Here is a 17,547-nt window from a genome sequence, read left to right as displayed (position 1 = left end):
GTGCCTCTTCATTCTCTCGATTAATTATTTTATTATTATTTTTTTCTTTTTATAAGGACAACAATAATGATCAAATTTGAATAAAAAAAGAACAAACTACTATCTAAAAACCAATCACCACTACTTGTACCATATGGATTATTTTCTTTTGCTAGTTACTACCACTTTGACTAAAGAAAATGGCAAACTAAAGTTTAGATAAAGTTTAACGTGTCAAACCACTTTTCACACCTCACACTTGCCTTATTATTACATAAATCTGCTATCAAATCTTCTTTACCCATTGAAAAAGTTTGCTTGGTTTTGTACTGCTATGAATAAGCTAAATGCTTAGTTCACAATGTATTTTGAAAGATTCGTGACATCTGTTTTAGATGTAGTGTATTCTCCACCATATGACAGAAAAAAGTACACTGAAGTTGGTTTTGTCTACTTCAACTCCAACCTTGAGTCTGCATCATAAATGCAAGTGTCTAAACCAATACGTCATGGCACTCCTGATTAACACTTACAATCCAATGCCAAATAGAGAATATATCATGCAAACCATTCCTATATCTCAATTCATCAGATAGAAAGAAGAAAAAACAAAAATTATGTGAAATACAGACCTTAAAATTTACATACAAAGACTCAACAAAAAACAAAGCAGTCTTTGAGTTTGGACTCAGAAGTTCAGACTGGTGAGGGTTCCTCATTTGGTTCATGCAAATTTGCAATGCAACTTCTTGACTCCAGGGATTGAAGGCTTCTAACAACTTCTACCATGGATGGCCTTTTCTCAGGCACCACAGAAGTGCAACGAAGTGCAATATCTAGAGCTCCAATCATCTCTTGGTGAAAAGTGTTTGATATTTTTGGGTCAAGAACTTGATGCACCCCATTAGCGATGTTCACTTTCCTCCTAACCCACTTCACAATGTCAACTGAGTCACTTGACTCCGTTTCTTCTGCTTGCCTACCACTCACTAGCTCCAGTAGTACCACGCCAAAGCTGTAGCTGTCCAATTGTTCAGTTGCTTTCTTACTGTAACCATTTTCTGCATTGCAACAACACAACAACGATCTTAAGAGTTTATCTCAAAATTCAAGCTACTTCATATAAAGTGAAAATCCAAGCATGCATGTAGGTCTTAATTTGTATGAAAAAAATACTCTACCAATGAGTTAGCTCAATTATGGAAGAATGCATTTGATGTTGTTTGAAAACAACTTATCATACCTGGTGCGATGTAACATGAAGATGCTGCTTCAGAGTTCAAAATTGACTGAAATGAAGCTTCTCCCACAACTCGATCAAGAGCAAAATCTGTGAGCTTTGGCTCGAAATTTGCATCCAACAAAATGTTACTTGACTTGACATTTCTGTGAAGCAAGTGAGGGACATAATCCTTGTGAAGATATGCCAGCCCTTGAGCAACTCCAATTGCAATTTTTAATCGAACCACCCACTGCAGCTGAAAGTTCTGACGAGAAATCAAATCCCCTAAGCTCCCTCCGTGCAAGTACTCATAAATGAGAAACACTGACTCATCGGAGTGGCAGAACCCCAGAATTTTAACAACATTCTTGTGCCTAATTTTTGCCAGAGTCTTCACCTCCGCTTTCAAACTTTTGGAGGACTGGTTTCCAAAATTGACTAACTTCTTCACAGCTACTAGTTCACCACTAGGTAAACTCACAACATAAACTCTACCAAAAAACCCAGCATTTCCCATTGAGCTTTTCTCATTCATCCCTACCAGTAGATCATGCTCGGTAATCCTGAGAGGATAGAAGAACACTGATCGCCAGACCCCCACTCGATTTCCCTTGGAATACCTCCTATACAAAATAAACCCACCAACAACAATGGCAGTTCCAGCAACAAAGGCTAAACTGATGAGAGCACATACTAAGGTTGTAATGCTACCAATGTGGCGTCTTGGCATGTCATCAGAACAAGAGTTAGGCAATCCAGGGCCACAAAGATCAGGGTTTCCGTCCAAAAATGAGGCAGGGAGACCAGAAATCAAGGAGTATGGTACTTTACCTGATAACTGATTGAAGGAGACGTTGAAAAGAGCAAGCTTCAAGTTCTGAAGCCCTTGTGGGATTGAACCAGTGAGATTGTTATCTGAAAGATCAAGGTAGGTGAGTACAGGTAGCTCGGCAAGAGAAGAGGGGATTTCTCCAGTTAGACTGTTATCGGCCAAAGACAATGAAACTAGTTTCCTGCATTTTTTTAGCGCTGGTATTTGACCAGAAAGAGAATTGTGGGAGAGATTTACTATGCTCATAACAGGAGAGTCACAAAAGTTAGGAGGAAGTTCACCATCGAAACGGTTGAGAGAAGCAGAAAATCTGTATAAGCTCTTGACAAGGCCAAGACCTTGAGGAATTTTACCAGCAAAGCTGTTGTTGTCGAGCTGAACTTGCTCCAACTGAACAGCTCCTGAAATTGACTCGGGTATTTGGCCTGAGAATCTGTTGTTTTCAACTCTAATGAGCTTGATTTTGGGTAATGACCACAAGGCAGCGGGGAAATCTCCAGAGAAGGCATTGTTCTGGACTTGGAATCTCTCAAGACTCTTACATTCATCAATGGAGTTGGGTATTGAACCATTGAAGGAATTTGAGTGGAGACAGAGGTTTACAAGGCCTTCTCCTTTGCAGATGCCACTTGGAAATGGCCCCAAAAGCTTGTTTTGTGAAACATCTAAGGAAACCAGGTTCTTCAGAGAAGATGGTAGAGCCTGAGGAACCCCACCTGTTAGGTTGTTCTCAGAGAGATCTAAATGGGTCAAACTAACCAGGCCCACCAGAGAATCTGGAATTTTGCCTTGAAAAGAAGAGCTTTGCAACAGAAGCTGCTTAAGATTTTCAAGCTCGCCGATATCCTCTGGAATCTCACTCACCAAGTATGGATTCTGAGACAAATCAAGAACTTCAAGTTTAGTTAGATTGCCAAAGACAGCAGGCACACTACCTGAAAGCAAGTTGCTTCCCATGTTGAGGACTTGGAGGTTCTTCAAGGAGCCTAAGCTCTCAGGGATGTTTCCTTCTATGTGGTTTCTTCCCAAATCGAGCACTCTCAAGGAAGCAAACTGAGAAATCTGAGATGGGATAGTGCCCCATATGAGGTTGGTACTGAGATTCAAAGTCTCCAAGGAACCACACTGAGAGAGGTGAAGAGGGATGGGTTGGTTGAAGATGTTATCAGCAAGGTTGAGATAAGACAGATTTGGAAGGTCACAAATGGAAGATGAGATATCCCCAGAAAGGTTTAAGCTCTGAAGGTTGATAGAAATTACAGAGAGTAAAGGTGTGTTGGAGCAGGTTATTCCAGTCCAGTTACAGTAATGGTTTGATGAAGTGTTGGACCAGCCAGACAAGGCTTTCTTAGAGTCTACTATGGAGGCCTTGAAGGAGAGAAGGGTGTCCCTCTCTGATGAAGATGAACTAAGATTGAAGATTGAAAGGGACACGGAGAGAAGGAATAGGTATGTACAGAATGTAGTAGTGGCCATGAGCTTGGTGACTGCAAAAGAACTTGCTTTGAGTTGTTCTCAGCGGTTTCTATATATCCGTGTTAACTGTTAAGTGAAGGAATGTGTATAGTGAGATTACTGGAGCTCGATGGGCTGGAAAGAAAAAAAAGCTTGCATTTTTACGTGCAAAAACTCATCATGGCATTTGAGAAATTTGCTGATAAAACCACAAAAGTCTCCCCTTCACTCTCTTTTAAAGACTTTTTTCCCTTCATGACATTGTGTTCAAAAGGAATTGTATCTGGACAAGAAAATAGTACAATAATTTCAACACAGAAAGAGATAATAGAAGGGAATCAAGAGATAAGAAAACATAAAATGTCAAACTGTCGTAAACATAAAAAAAAAACATAATATCATAAACATAAGACTAAATATGTTCTCAGTGTTTACTCACATGCGAATGTGTTAAGTTTTACTTTTACACGGGTGATAAAATATAGATTATTTTGTGAAAAAACACACGTTGGAAACCAGCAGAAACAGGATTTTACAAAGATTTATGTTTACACATTCTTTTATTTGTCCCAGACACTTCCTTTAAAAAATAAGAACATGTATCTGAACTTAACATTATAAAATATTATAATAATGATATAATAAAGTTAATTTGAACTTTATATCCACCCTAGTAACCTAGCATAGTCTCTCTTACCTGTCTGCTCTGTTTCACTTATTAGTGTATTTATTTGTTGTTACCAGTAGTAGTAAATTTCTCCGAAACAGAGGAAACAATGTCAGGTGAGAAGTTAGAAGGCATTGTCTGAAAATTGTTGTCACTGTTATAAAGCATTCAGTCACTAATGTCGCGGAACTTTTCACCCCAAGAAGGGAAAGAGGTGAGTTTTTTCAACGTTTGAAATCGAATCCAAAGAAGCGAACAGTAATGTAGGATTTGACCTTGGAACACCCAAACCAAACATTTATCTATTTTATTTAGTATTGTTGTTAATATTACCTTCGAGGGGAAACGAATTGAATGCATGTTAAGTTGTACCTCATTACATTGAAGACGTTTTGGCTAGGTCACTGGGTCACGTGGCCACATTGTCCATTTGTGTTTCGCAGTGGGGTCCCCAATTGACCGTCAGAACTCAGAAGTCAGACAGCTTTGATTATGCCCAATAACCAAACAAAACTTTTCATTAAACTTGGCATCTTCTCCTCGGGAAAATAACTTCTATTACTAATCTAATACAATAATATTTTTAATGTTAAAAACACAATTAAATATATTTTTTTATTTTTAAATTTTAATATAAAATTAAAATTTATCTTGAAATTTTAACATAATTTTATTTTTCAATTTAAAAAATAATAAATATAATTTTTTTAATTCAACTAACTATGTTAATTCTTTTATATACCCAAAATATTTTGGGTTAATGTATCAGTTATGTTAATTTTTCTACTTATTAAAAGAATTTTTTAATTAATGTTGGTGTTGTTTACATAATTTGATAGTGAGTCAATATAATTTAAATATTTGTTTTTAAAATAGTTTAACACATAAAAAAATTAATATATTTAAATTAAGAAAACTATTTTAGTTCATTTTATAAATTGAAAAATAAAAATATATCAAACTTTTAAACGTAATAAACAATTTTTTTAGAGAGTAAAATATATTTAACTTTAAAAATTAATGTAATTTAATTAATTTTAAATTTTTATAATAATTTTGAGTTTTTTATTAGGTATTTATTATAAGAATTTTGTTTTATTCGGTACCAAAATTTTAATATTTTTAAAATTAGGAAGAAAGTGTTCTCGTGAGTGAGGGTGTTGTTGATAAGAGACATAGGTCCCCATGGCACGTTTTATCAGAATGATTTGGAATTACATGAAAGAGTGACAAAGGTGAAGATAAGTTGGGATATTAACTTTATAGTAATATATAATAATACTGCTTCTACAAAACATATGCAATATTTTATTTTCTTTGATTAATTTAGTTAGACCACCCATTATCTTATTTCAAAAAATAAAAGTACATTTTGTTCTTGATCAATGTAAATAATCACAATTATTTATATGCATGAGACAAAAAAAGGCAAAAGGGTATTTGAGGAAATAAATAAGAGTATGGGACATGAACTGGTAGATCCTCTGCTACACAATTTATTGTAGCGGTGGAGGACAACATGATTCATTATGAATCTAGCTCCACCAATAAAGATTTTTATCTAGGACAGTAAAATAAAAATGTACTCTTTTAAACTTTAATGAAGTTTATTATGAATTGTGATTTTTAATTGAAAAATGGTGCGAAATTGTTTTACACTATACCTCATTTTTCCTTAGAACTATTTTCAATACATAACAAATTTCTTTTGAACAATAAATCTCTGTTATATATAAAAAAGATTAAAAAAACTTACTTTGAGAAAGTTTTATCAAACCATATATAAAAAATTATAAAAAGTGCAAACAGTTTATATGAATAAACGTTTTTAATACGATTAAATATGCTTTGGTTATTCTACTTTTTCAGAAATTCTGTTTGTATCGCTCTAGATATAAGTTAATTATCAGATTTTATACAATATGTAAATTTAGTCTTGTTCTAAATTTATAACAGTAAAAGATCTTCATTAAACATTTAATTTAAATATTAAAACTACATACTTTTAAATTTTAAAAGATTAATAGAAGAATTAAAAAGTATTTTTTTTCATTTTAGCCTGTGTTCGCATGAACAGATTGTACTGTTCATGCGAATTTGAGAGCGACGATTGTTGAATGCATCGTTGTTCATTTGAGCGGAAATGAACGGATCATCGAGGACGGATTTGCGGGACGCACTCCGTTTTCATCACTCGCAAAATTGAAGAGATTTGCGTGGATTGTTGATGAAAAGTTGTGTGTGCCCTTCACTTCATACGCAACACAAGGAGCGTAACTGGTTACAGGAGAGTCGTAACCGGTTACAGAGGTATGAAGCACTGGGAGGGGGTGGCGTAACCGGTTACAGAAGCATGTAACCGGTTACAGGAGCTTATTAATTTTGGTGGCACACATGTAACCGGTTACGCAAACGCGTAACCGGTTACAGATTTTTTTTTTTTATATATATTTATTATGCAAACTTATTTTTCAGTTTTTTTTATAATTATTTTAATATTATAATTTAAAAAAATCTACATCTTAATAAAATTAGGTATATTATATTTTTTAATTTATTAAAAATAAGTTGATTATTTAATTTTTATAATTTTTAAACATTAATTTTATAAATTATTCACAATTTTTTTATAAATATTTTTACAATTAAATATAACATTTATAAATAACATTTTATATTATTTTTATAACTAGGGGCATTTTGGTAATCTTTAATTTCTACCAATTAAACTCATTTTTAAAATCTATCACATCAATCAAATCCTATACTAATTCTCACAAACTTTACTTCCAAATCCACTTTCAAATACCCACAAATCCACTAAAAAAAACAACAAAAAAATTACTCTCAAATTCACTCAAATCCATTCAAATCATCTCCCCCAAATCACTCTAAACGAACAAAGCCTTAATAGCCTTAATAATAATTGTCACTAGCCAAATTGGGTCCCCAATTTCACAGATCCCAAATTCATGTTTCTGCTTAAAATCTAATTTAGAAAAGAAAACAAAATTTTGCCCTAACCAAATAAACACTCATTTCACATTTAGAAAAATTCTTAATTTAGAAAAATTCTTAATTTTAGTGACGAAAAATAAATCTTTTAAATAAAAATTATTTTAAAAATTAATTTATTTGGTAGTTAAAGTTTTAATAACTAATCTTAGTGATCAATTGAAATACTAATTTATAATAAAAACTATTTTTATTTCTAATTTAGAAATCAATTATAATTTTTATTTATAATATAAATTATTTTATTTATTAATAATTTTTAATTTATAAATTAATATTTAAATTGGCTATAATAGTAATTAATTATTCTTAATTATTAATTACTAAAATTGATTATTATTTATGAATTGTTTTGAGTGCATGATTTGTAAATTTTAATTATGTATTAAGTTTCGCTTTGTCATTAATTAATTTAACATTATTAACAAAGGATATCATCTTAAAAAATATAAAAATTGAACTGAGTAAAAAGAATATAAGAAAAAGAAATTATAAACTTAAAATATAAAGATTACAATACAAGTGAAGCAAACGATTGTAGAAAAAAGAGTTTAGTAAACTAAACTGACCTTAAGACATTGTCTATCAAAATATTTAAGATATTGTCTTTCAAAATATAGTTTATGGTATCACTTCAAGGACACGAAAGTTATGATTGGACTTTTTGCCATTGTAATAACATCTGATGCAAATGTTAAAACTTGCAATATTTTAAAGAAAAGATGATATGCTTCCGAAGCAAAAGTTTAAGAATTAGAGAAGTTGCGATGCCCTCCGTTATATTTTGAGAAGGAGAAAGAGAATCATAAAATGTGGGCTTTCTCTGACAAAGTGGACGAAATCCAAAAAGTTCCGAAATATATCAAAAGATTCTTAACTTTCTCTCTCATTTCTATCTTTCTCAATTCAACACTTACCAAAGCTTCTGACATTTCAATTTATTTATCTTCGCAGAAAATAAATTACGCAAAATATGCCCTCACACTTACGGGAATTTGTTTGCCTTCCTACTCTAATTGACCACCATTTCTTTTCCTTTTTTACTATTTAATGTTAAAGTCATCTTCACTTTTATTAAATTAGTAAAATTATGCATCACTGGTCAAAAATATGCAATTGATTATCTTGATGAAACTCTTAACTACTAATATCCAAATAGGTAAAATCACACAAGTCCACACACACGTATAGACACATATACGTGTATATAACCAATCAAATTATGATCCACCATAGGCTACTTAGCTCTGTTTACTTCAAACAGATCATCCAAGAGAGTTAGTGGATGAATTTGAGAAAAGTTGAGAGTAAATTTTTTTATTATTTATTTGAGTGAATTTAAAAATAAATAAGAGGGGATTTGAAAATAAAGTTTGTGAAAATTAATGTGAAATTTGATTGATATCACAGATAAAAAAAAATTGTTTAATGAATAAAAATTAAAGATTACTAAAATGCTTTTAGTTATTAAAGTAATATAAAATGATAATTATTAATGTTGTATTTAATTGTAAAAATATTAATAAAAAGTAAAAAATTAAAATTAATTATTAAAGTAAATTTTAAAAATGTAAAAGAAATTATAATTTAATAAAATAATCTGCTACCAAATGGTATGATTTTATTTGTTATTGAAATGAAATATAATATTTTTTTAAGAAACAAATAATTAACCGTGGTTAGAATTTGAGACCCAACTGAAATTATATTTGATTAAACAAAACAATATTCTTTAATGAGCTAAAGGTTTTTTTGGGAAGAATTTAATCATTGTAGCTCTTTACATGTTAACTTTAGAAAGAGTAACATTGTGTGATGAGTTTCCTTGATGGATTAAATGAAAATTTTAATATTGATTAAATCACATATCTTGTTGATGAATCCTCTACCACCGTGACTAACATGTTGTCTAAGGTGTTAAAACATGAGATAAAAGTAACTAATTAACAAAGAACTTAATAACCACTTTATAAACTAACAATCAGTAGAAACTACTATTTATTAAATTACTCCTTTAACTATTTCTAATTTCACTTAGCAAGTAGCAAGATTCTTCAGATTCAGAAATCATATTATATATTTAGTATTACCTGGATTATTACTCAAGAAAGTTTCAATGCATTGACATTTCAAAATTATTCTATTTTATTCAAATTCAAGTCATAATCATAAACATATCTATATATTCAAATTCAAGAGATCCATCCTCCTACATTATTAGTGTCGTGTCTCAACCATCCCATTTAAAAATTGAAGAATAAACAATTTAAAACATATCAAAATTAAGTTTTGATCTTTCCAAATCAATTTGTTCCTCAAACCTTAAATTTTTAGAGCTTATACCATCAAAATCTATTTTGGAGTAAGAAAGAATGCAAAGAGAAAATGATTTTCTAAATTGAAAATTTTAGAATGAACTAAGGAATAAATGTATAACTTTTATCTATAAATTTTATTTCTTATTTACTTTAAAATTTCATATTAAAATATCAAGGACCTTAAACCTAGCTTACAAATAATAACAATGAGATTGTTGTTCTATACTATTTTTTTATTAATATTTTAAATCATGAAAAATAATAAATAATCAAATTCAATTCAGTTATGAAATAATTGTTCTCGCTCAAGCGAAAATCAAGTTGAACCAATTACCTTCGTTAGAAAAGATTTTCGTTCAAGTAGGGACTCTCTAGCTCAAGTAAAAATGAGATTGAAACTAATTTATACTCTTTTTTTTTTTTTACTTTGCATCTAAGTGATAATTATTCGCCTGAGCTAAGAATATTTCTACTCAAGCAACATCGAGTCGTTCAAGTTAAAAATTCGATAAAAACAGATGTTCTCACTGTTTCTTTTTATTTCTCTTTTCCTAATAAGTTAATCCAACTAAATAAATCCTATTATCAAAATAAAATTGGATGAAAATAAAAAAGAAAAGATGAATGAACTGAAGTAAAAAAATAAAATAATATATATAAATATTAAGTAACAATGATAAATCTCGCCATTTTAAAAGGTATTTTTATTTATTTGATTCCATCAAACAATTGTTATTATTTGTGTGCACTTTTCTTTTTAATATTTTATCAACGAACGAGAGGAATAGACTCTTTTGAGTCGCTTTCACTTTGATCTTTGTTATCTTGCAGTGACTCCTTTTTCGGATGGGTTAGAGTTACAATGCACTTTTTTTTTCCAGATCTTGAGAATATATATATATATATATATATATATATATATATATATATATATATATATATATATATATATATATATATATATATATATATATATATATATATATATATATATATTACAGGTTTAAGGCTTGAAACATATATGTATTTTTTTTTTCAGTGTAAAATATTTTTTTCTTAATTAAAATAATTGTATCTTCTTTTTGTCTTCTGCAATCATGATTTTAGAAGTGATTTTTCCATTGACTTAAATTTTGTTTAAGACATAGCATGATAGCAGTACCATTATTTGAGTGAGCTTCTTCTGTCTAAGTCTCTGAACCATGATAACGAAATTTGCTGAATGCTGCAGTAACATGGAAGAAGGGTGAAAATGCAAAGAAAAATCCAAAGAGAAAGTGAGAAGCTCCTAGGGCCAAAACACAATTACAACTAAAAAAAGTGAAGAGTCCCTGCATCAGAAACAAACCCTATGGTTTTAGATTCTTGCCACTGTAGCGCATCCTCACAAAAATTATCAGTAAGAAGAAAGAATAAAAGACACAAGCTAAAAGACAAACACAGAGGTTAAACAATTTTTGCATCGTACCAATCAATTCCTTTGACTTTTCTCTGCATGGTACCAAAACCTATGTTATCATCAATCACTCAGGACTAAACCAAAATTAAAAAATAATAATAATTAATCTCCAACTACAATGTCAGTTTTAATCAGGGTCATCAAAGAAAACCAAGAAACTAAGACTCTACCGTTTTTCTCTTGCAATTCACCTTACGCACAATCATCATGTTTGATTACCTACTAATAAAGTCAATGATATAATAATATAATATAGTATATTGTAGTACCAATGAAGATTGTTGGAACAAATAATTGAAAAAGTGGTTGCAAAGAATAATTGTTTAGGTGTGAAATCACCAAGGACTATTAGCTTGGCAAATCGATCATAGCAGTCAAAGGCATCAAAACTGTGCGTGCCCTTTGGAATCATGATTTCCATTGATGCCATCTTTTATCAGTAAAAGTACGAGGCTAATTCCATGTAAGTTTCCTAGTTAACTGATCAAAAAGTATTGTTAATGTCATTTTTAATGTTTTCTTTTGACATATATCTCAATTTGTCCCCCTTGAAAATATCAAGAAATATTCCCATACTATATATGAAGCAAGCATCAACTTATCAGGTAATAAATATGAAAGAGTAATTGGGTAATTAGTATGAAAAAATATAAAATAATGCATGAGATCTTTTGTATAGTTATATTTCAAAATGTAATATTTTTTCTATTACTTCCTAATACATCAAACTTAATCTACCTAATTTTTTCATTGTTAAGTATTTCTTAAACTTTCATTTTACAATCTTTAAAAAAAAATCGATTTTTTTTCTTTGAATAGTACTGCCATATACCTGTGTGAAGTTGAGATTTGATAGATGTTGATTTAGAAGAAAGATGAGCATGAGTTTTTGTGTGTTTCCCTCCTCTTTGTTTGCAATATTCCCTGACCCCAAATCACATATCACAGCTAAGAAATCAGTGAGGTATTGAAGGTTTTCTTTTGATAAAGAAAGGAGACAGAAAATGGTGGCTGTGAGGGAAAGGCAATGTTGTTATCAAATTGCACTTATTGCATTGAAGAAAGCCATGAGGAATAATAATAAGCATTCCATAACTTAGCCTCTCATAGTACCAATATGAGCCTTACTGTGGGGACCCTTCTTTCATTTTGTTGTCCATGTTTACATCAATGTTATGTTATGGATAGGACTACATATACTTTAGGTACATCCTCTTTTCTTTATTTTTTACTGATACTTAGACTTAAACTTAAATTTTCTAACACAATTACACAAGATTATGACAAACATGTAATAAATAAATTATATGATGCGATAAAATACATATTAACCGTTGGTTTGAGAATACTGTTTTATGTGAAGTTATGTTTAGTTTAGAGAAAGAAAAGTTAAAAAGCAAGATGTTTTTTGATTTGTGCAGGTTCAACAGCTTTGTCTTGTTTCGTATTTGGTTAGTTACACGTATCTGAGCACAGAAAGGATACAGAAAGAACCATAGTTGTTTTTGCAGACATTTTTTGATTCCTGAGCTACGAGAGTAGGTGTAGGTAAATAGGCATAGAACATCAGTAACACCCGTGAATCTCTGTTATGTAAAGATCATGATATTTTAATAATTTTTTAATAACAATACGATGTATCGTTATTTTATTGGTTCGTATAAACGGAACAATCACACCTTATCACACATAAATTGTTGTTAAAAATTTGTAAAAAAATTTTGTTAAAAAAACATTTTTCTTATAGAAAATTCTGCATTCTCAGCATCTAATTCATCTGAAAATGTTTTGTTTCACACAATAATTTTATGAATGAGTTTGAGAGTGGACGATATGCCTCTATCATTGGAATATAACATATTATCAAAGAGGAAAATAAAAGATGTTCTTTTACAGTAAAATCCAGAATGAGTAGAGCTAAACTCGTCACCATCTTATCCGATTTCATTAGCATCCTTAATTAACACACCCAACATGATATATTAAATAAATGGAGCCCTATCCATTAATTTTATTTAAAATTTTCCACTTAAGTTACTTTGATAAAATAATATGACTTAATTTAATTTAATTAGTAATTGAGTTTTTATATTTAAGTTTTTTTATTTGTTTTAATTTTTATATTTTTTTACTCAATTAAATTCTTATTTTTTTTAAAAAAAAATCAATTGAATATCTATTTTTGTAAGAAATATTAAATGTGATTTCTTTTTTGAATACACATTTTAACATTTAGACATTTTTTATTTAAAAGGTGTTATATGTGAAAATTAGATTCAAATTTTAACATGTGACAAATCTATATTTTTACACACGACATTTTCTAATTATGTTAACAATAGTTTAATTGAAGATATCATATTGAATCATTTTTCAAAAATAAAATCTACTTAAATAAAAAATAAATATTAAAGTCAAAACAAACTAAATTACTAATTAAACCAAATAATATAATAGAAAGCCAAATAGTAAAAGTATACCAAATGAACTAGAGAAACTAATTTTTTACTTTTTTTAAGTTTAAAACCATAATAATTTATTTTAAATTTGAGAAATTGAAATCAAATTCACTTCAAATTCCATTTACTACAAACATAATGAGAAATTGTTTATGAAAAAACATGTACTGTCAAGCCAACAAAAAATGAGCTTCTTTGAAATAGAGTATCAAACATGTACACCAGAGGCTGTTTTTTTTTCCAGCACCTCTTTTTTTCTTCATGCACCCCCATAATATTCGTAACAACTATTCACCATCTCTTCCATTTTTTTCTCCACTTTCAATTCCGCTTTCGATCTCCACCATAATTACCTTTCAAAACACCCATAAAGCAAAAAATTAAATTTTGAATTGAACATTTCAAAATATATTTTGAATTGAACCTTTCAAAATATATAATATACAAAATATTTTTTATTCTAAATTGAATGTTTAAAAAAACTATTTTCAAATCTGAAAATGGTTAATAAAATATTTAATCCCAAAAATATATATTTTTTCTTATTTAGTGTTCTGGATCCCAAAAAACCAACACCGACCTTTAATCAACATATGTCTGCGCCTTATCAGTCTCACCCTGCACTTTCCAAATTTTTTTATTATTCTAACTATCTTACAAACTGTTATTTGTATGTGTTGTTTGTATGTGATATTTGTATGTGCTGTTTGTATGTGCTGGGATGCATTTTTGGGTTGGATGTATTTTTGGATTAAATGGGATGATAGTCAATACCTTAACCATAGTGGTTGAGAGGACGTCAATGTTGGATTGATGCATTTATGGGTTGGATGGGACGAAAGTATGGATTGGATGCATTTCTGGGTTGGATGCGACGAAGGTCGAGTCGAGACGTAGTGGTTGAGAGCACGCCGGTGAAAGAGCGATTACAAAGGTTGCCGCACTTGAAAATTGGGTTAAGCGTCTGCCGTAACTACAGTTGGAAGTGTGGTTCATATGGCACCGCAGTTGGAATTGCGGTAGCCGCATTTAGAAGGACGACTCATTTGACCGCAACTAGAAATGCAATGAATGAATGTTTTATTCTCTTTCTTTTTGTTTTGATTTACTATTTTTTGAATTTGATTTGTTTTTTATTTTTATATTAGTTTAAAAATTAAAATTTATGCGTAATAAATATCTTTTAAATAAATAGATAATTTCAAAAACATTACATATTAACAAACAAATATAAATTTCAAATTAATTATATTATAAAAAATATTAAATAAATATCAAATATAATAAAAATTAAAAATTAAAAAAATGTTAACAATTCAATATAAAAAGTTTAAAAAAACCACAAAATACAACAAATTAAATTTAAATTAATAAATTAATAAAAACAAAATATATGCAACAAATAACTAAATAATAATTCATATTAAAAAATAAAATATTAATAAATAAATATAGATTCAAAAACTTTAAAAAATAAATTAAATTTTCAAAATTTAAAAAAGTTAATTATATTAAAAATAAATTTTAAATAAATATGAAATACAAAAATAAAATATAAATTACAAAATATTAACCACAAAATGTTTAATATTTAAATAAACTATTAAAAAAATATAAAAAGCAAATAAAATTCAAAAGCAATTAAATAAAATAAATATAGAATGAAAAAACTTTCACCGCACTTTCAAGTATAAAGCAAATAAAATTTAAAAACAATTAAATGTAATAAATGTAGAATGAAAAAACTTGTGCATTTCGAATTGCACATTATGATTTAGGATCCCGATATTCTAACAACACAATTTTGACAAAAAATTGACAACGTTACGTGTTAAAAGGCTATTGGATTATTTAAAATATTTTTTTTTTCATTAAAGTTGACAATGAATTTGGCTTCCGAAAATGTCCCTCTCATTTTTGTTTTCATTCTTCTCCACTGTTGCATTTTGGTTTTCATTTTGTGTGTGTTTTCTCTCCTTTCTCTCTTTCTCTCGCACGAAGGAAGCTTCATCTTCTCCGGCGAGACTCCGGTGAAGCAATGGAAAGCTCCAGTAACAAGGTATTTTCTTTTCCCTTTCCATTTTCCGTTTCCCATTTTCCATTTCCCATTTCCCATTTTCCATTTCCCCTTTTTTCCTTTTCCCTTACTCCATTTTCATCCTCTCTTTAACCTTTGTCATCGTTCCCTCTCCTTTCTCTCTCCAAGCTTTCTCCTTTCTCTCTTAAAGCTCACTCCTTTCTCTCTTCAAGCCTTCTCCTTTCTCTCTTCAAGCTCTCTCCTTTCTCCCTTCAAGCTTTCTTTTTCTCTTTCGTTTCTATTTATTTTAGCTTCATCTTCTTCGGCGAGGCAACCCAGCGAGAAACATGTTCTCCTTTATATTGATTTTGTTGTGGAAAATGGAAAACTCCGGTGACTTTGGTGATGAGAGCAAGATATCTCCACTATTCCTTTTCCCCTTTCACGTTTTCCCTTTCCCCTTTTCCACTTCCTCTTTCCCATTTTCCATTTAGCCTTTCCCCTTTCCTCTTTGCCAATTTGTGTTTCTTGTTTTGTTAATTATTTTTTGGATTGTTCTAACATGAATTTTTTTTATGCAGTTGTGTGTGCAACATTCTTTCAAAACCAAGTTTGTTGATGTTTTGAATGGAAGATTGACTCATGAGGAGAGGAATGTCTCCTTGATAAAATTATGGAATGTCCACTTTCCAATCATTCTGACGTTAATATTTTAAAAAATTATTGTAATAGATTGTATTGAACATTTCCAATTCACAACATATTTTTTCAGTGTTAATATTCATGGATTGAACCAAAATATGTTCTCATCATAGAATGTTAATGGATTTGATACACATGACCATTAAACTCACTCAACCATCTCAAAAATTGGAAAAAAGTCACCAAAAACACGGGCAAAACCATCATGGGGAGTCCAGTTGAACTACCTTGGTTTAAACACCTATAAAAGCCCCTGTCAATCAATTATAGTGACAAAAATAGAACAAAATCACACATAGGGACAGAAAAATAACCCTGGGGAGTGCTGTTCATCCAGGTGGGGAGTATAGTTGAAGTTTCTGTACAAATGACAATTTTTTCTCTGGTAATCGATTACAGGGGTCTTGTAATCGATTACCAGAGAAAAAATTGTCATTTGTACAGAAACATCAACTGTACTCCCCACCTAGATGAACAATACTCCCCATGCTCTAAGAGGGAAAGATATACGTATAAGATAACATGCTGTCAACTTTGACCTTTGTTGACAATTTTAATCATAAATTTTTCCACAGACCTCCAAATGATGTGATTCTTTTTTTATTAGAAATTAGACTCAAATATCTTTCCAATGACTACTAATTTATAATTTTTGGACACATGAGTAGGTGCAGTTAATTCCTTAAAGTTAACGTTTTATATATTTCTACCACCTCTGACCTTTGCTGGTTGTTTTGCTCATAACTTTCTCTACCGAACTCCAAATGCGTTGATTCTTGTTTTGTTGGAAAGCTCTTTGAGTCTAGATTCCAACAAAATAAGAATCAAGTCATTTGGAGTTCGGTGGAGAATGTTAAGAACAAAACAAGTAGCAAAGTTCAGAAAAACAGAGTTGGGGAGCAGTGTTCATCTAGATGGGGAGTACCGTTGATGTTTTTGTACAAATTCCCTTTTTCCTCTGGTAATCGATTACAAGACCCCTGTAATCGATTACCAGAGGAAAAAGGGTAATTTGTACAGAAACTTCAACTGTACTCCCCAGCTAGATGAACACTGCTCTCCATTCTCTATTTTTGTTGAATTTTTCATTTTTTGAGATGGGTGAGTGAGTTCAACGTTATTGGGTGAGCTCTCTGCACCAATAATGAGGTTAGGTCATTGATTTCTTCAAAATAAAAATGTACATTTAGGTGGTTTTCTCCAATTGAGGTGAGGTGCATAACCCATGCTGTCAACTTTGACCTTTGCTAACTATTTTAATCATAACTTTTTCCACAGACCTCCAAATGATGTGATTCTTTTTTTATTAGAACGTAGACTCAAATATCTTTCCAATGATTACTAATGTATAATTTTTGGACACCTGAGTAGGTGCAGTTAATTCCTTAAAGTTAACGTTTTATATATTTCTACCACCTCTGA

General features: G+C 30.2%; 1 protein-coding gene across 1 annotated transcript; it reads right to left on the bottom strand.

Moving 5' to 3' along the window:
- Nucleotides 1–345: 345 nt before the first annotated feature.
- Nucleotides 346–3,823, bottom strand: LOC108329533 (probably inactive leucine-rich repeat receptor-like protein kinase At5g06940). Its single transcript, XM_017563784.2, has 2 exons — nucleotides 1,223–3,823; nucleotides 346–1,040 (listed from the first exon to the last, which is right to left on the bottom strand). The coding sequence occupies exons 1-2, from the start codon at nucleotides 3,507–3,509 to the stop codon at nucleotides 676–678; spliced, it is 2,652 nt and encodes an 883-aa protein (XP_017419273.1). The 5' UTR covers nucleotides 3,510–3,823; the 3' UTR covers nucleotides 346–675.
- Between the last annotated feature and the right edge of the window lie 13,724 nt (nucleotides 3,824–17,547).

The sequence above is a fragment of the Vigna angularis genome, chromosome 2 (assembly GCF_016808095.1).
Source record: "Vigna angularis cultivar LongXiaoDou No.4 chromosome 2, ASM1680809v1, whole genome shotgun sequence".
In the NCBI taxonomy this organism is placed as follows: domain Eukaryota; kingdom Viridiplantae; phylum Streptophyta; class Magnoliopsida; order Fabales; family Fabaceae; genus Vigna; species Vigna angularis.
The sequence above is the reverse complement of the archived record's forward strand: the minus strand, read 5'-3'. Positions and strand labels throughout refer to the sequence as shown.

Coding starts and splice junctions, on each gene's coding strand:
- LOC108329533 (XM_017563784.2), bottom strand. CDS start 3,509: ATGGCCACTACTACATTCTGTACATACCTATTCCTTCTCTCCGTGTCC. Junction 1,041..1,222: donor TTCATGTTACATCGCACCAG/GTATGATAAGTT, acceptor GTTGCAATGCAG/AAAATGGTTACAGTAAGAAA.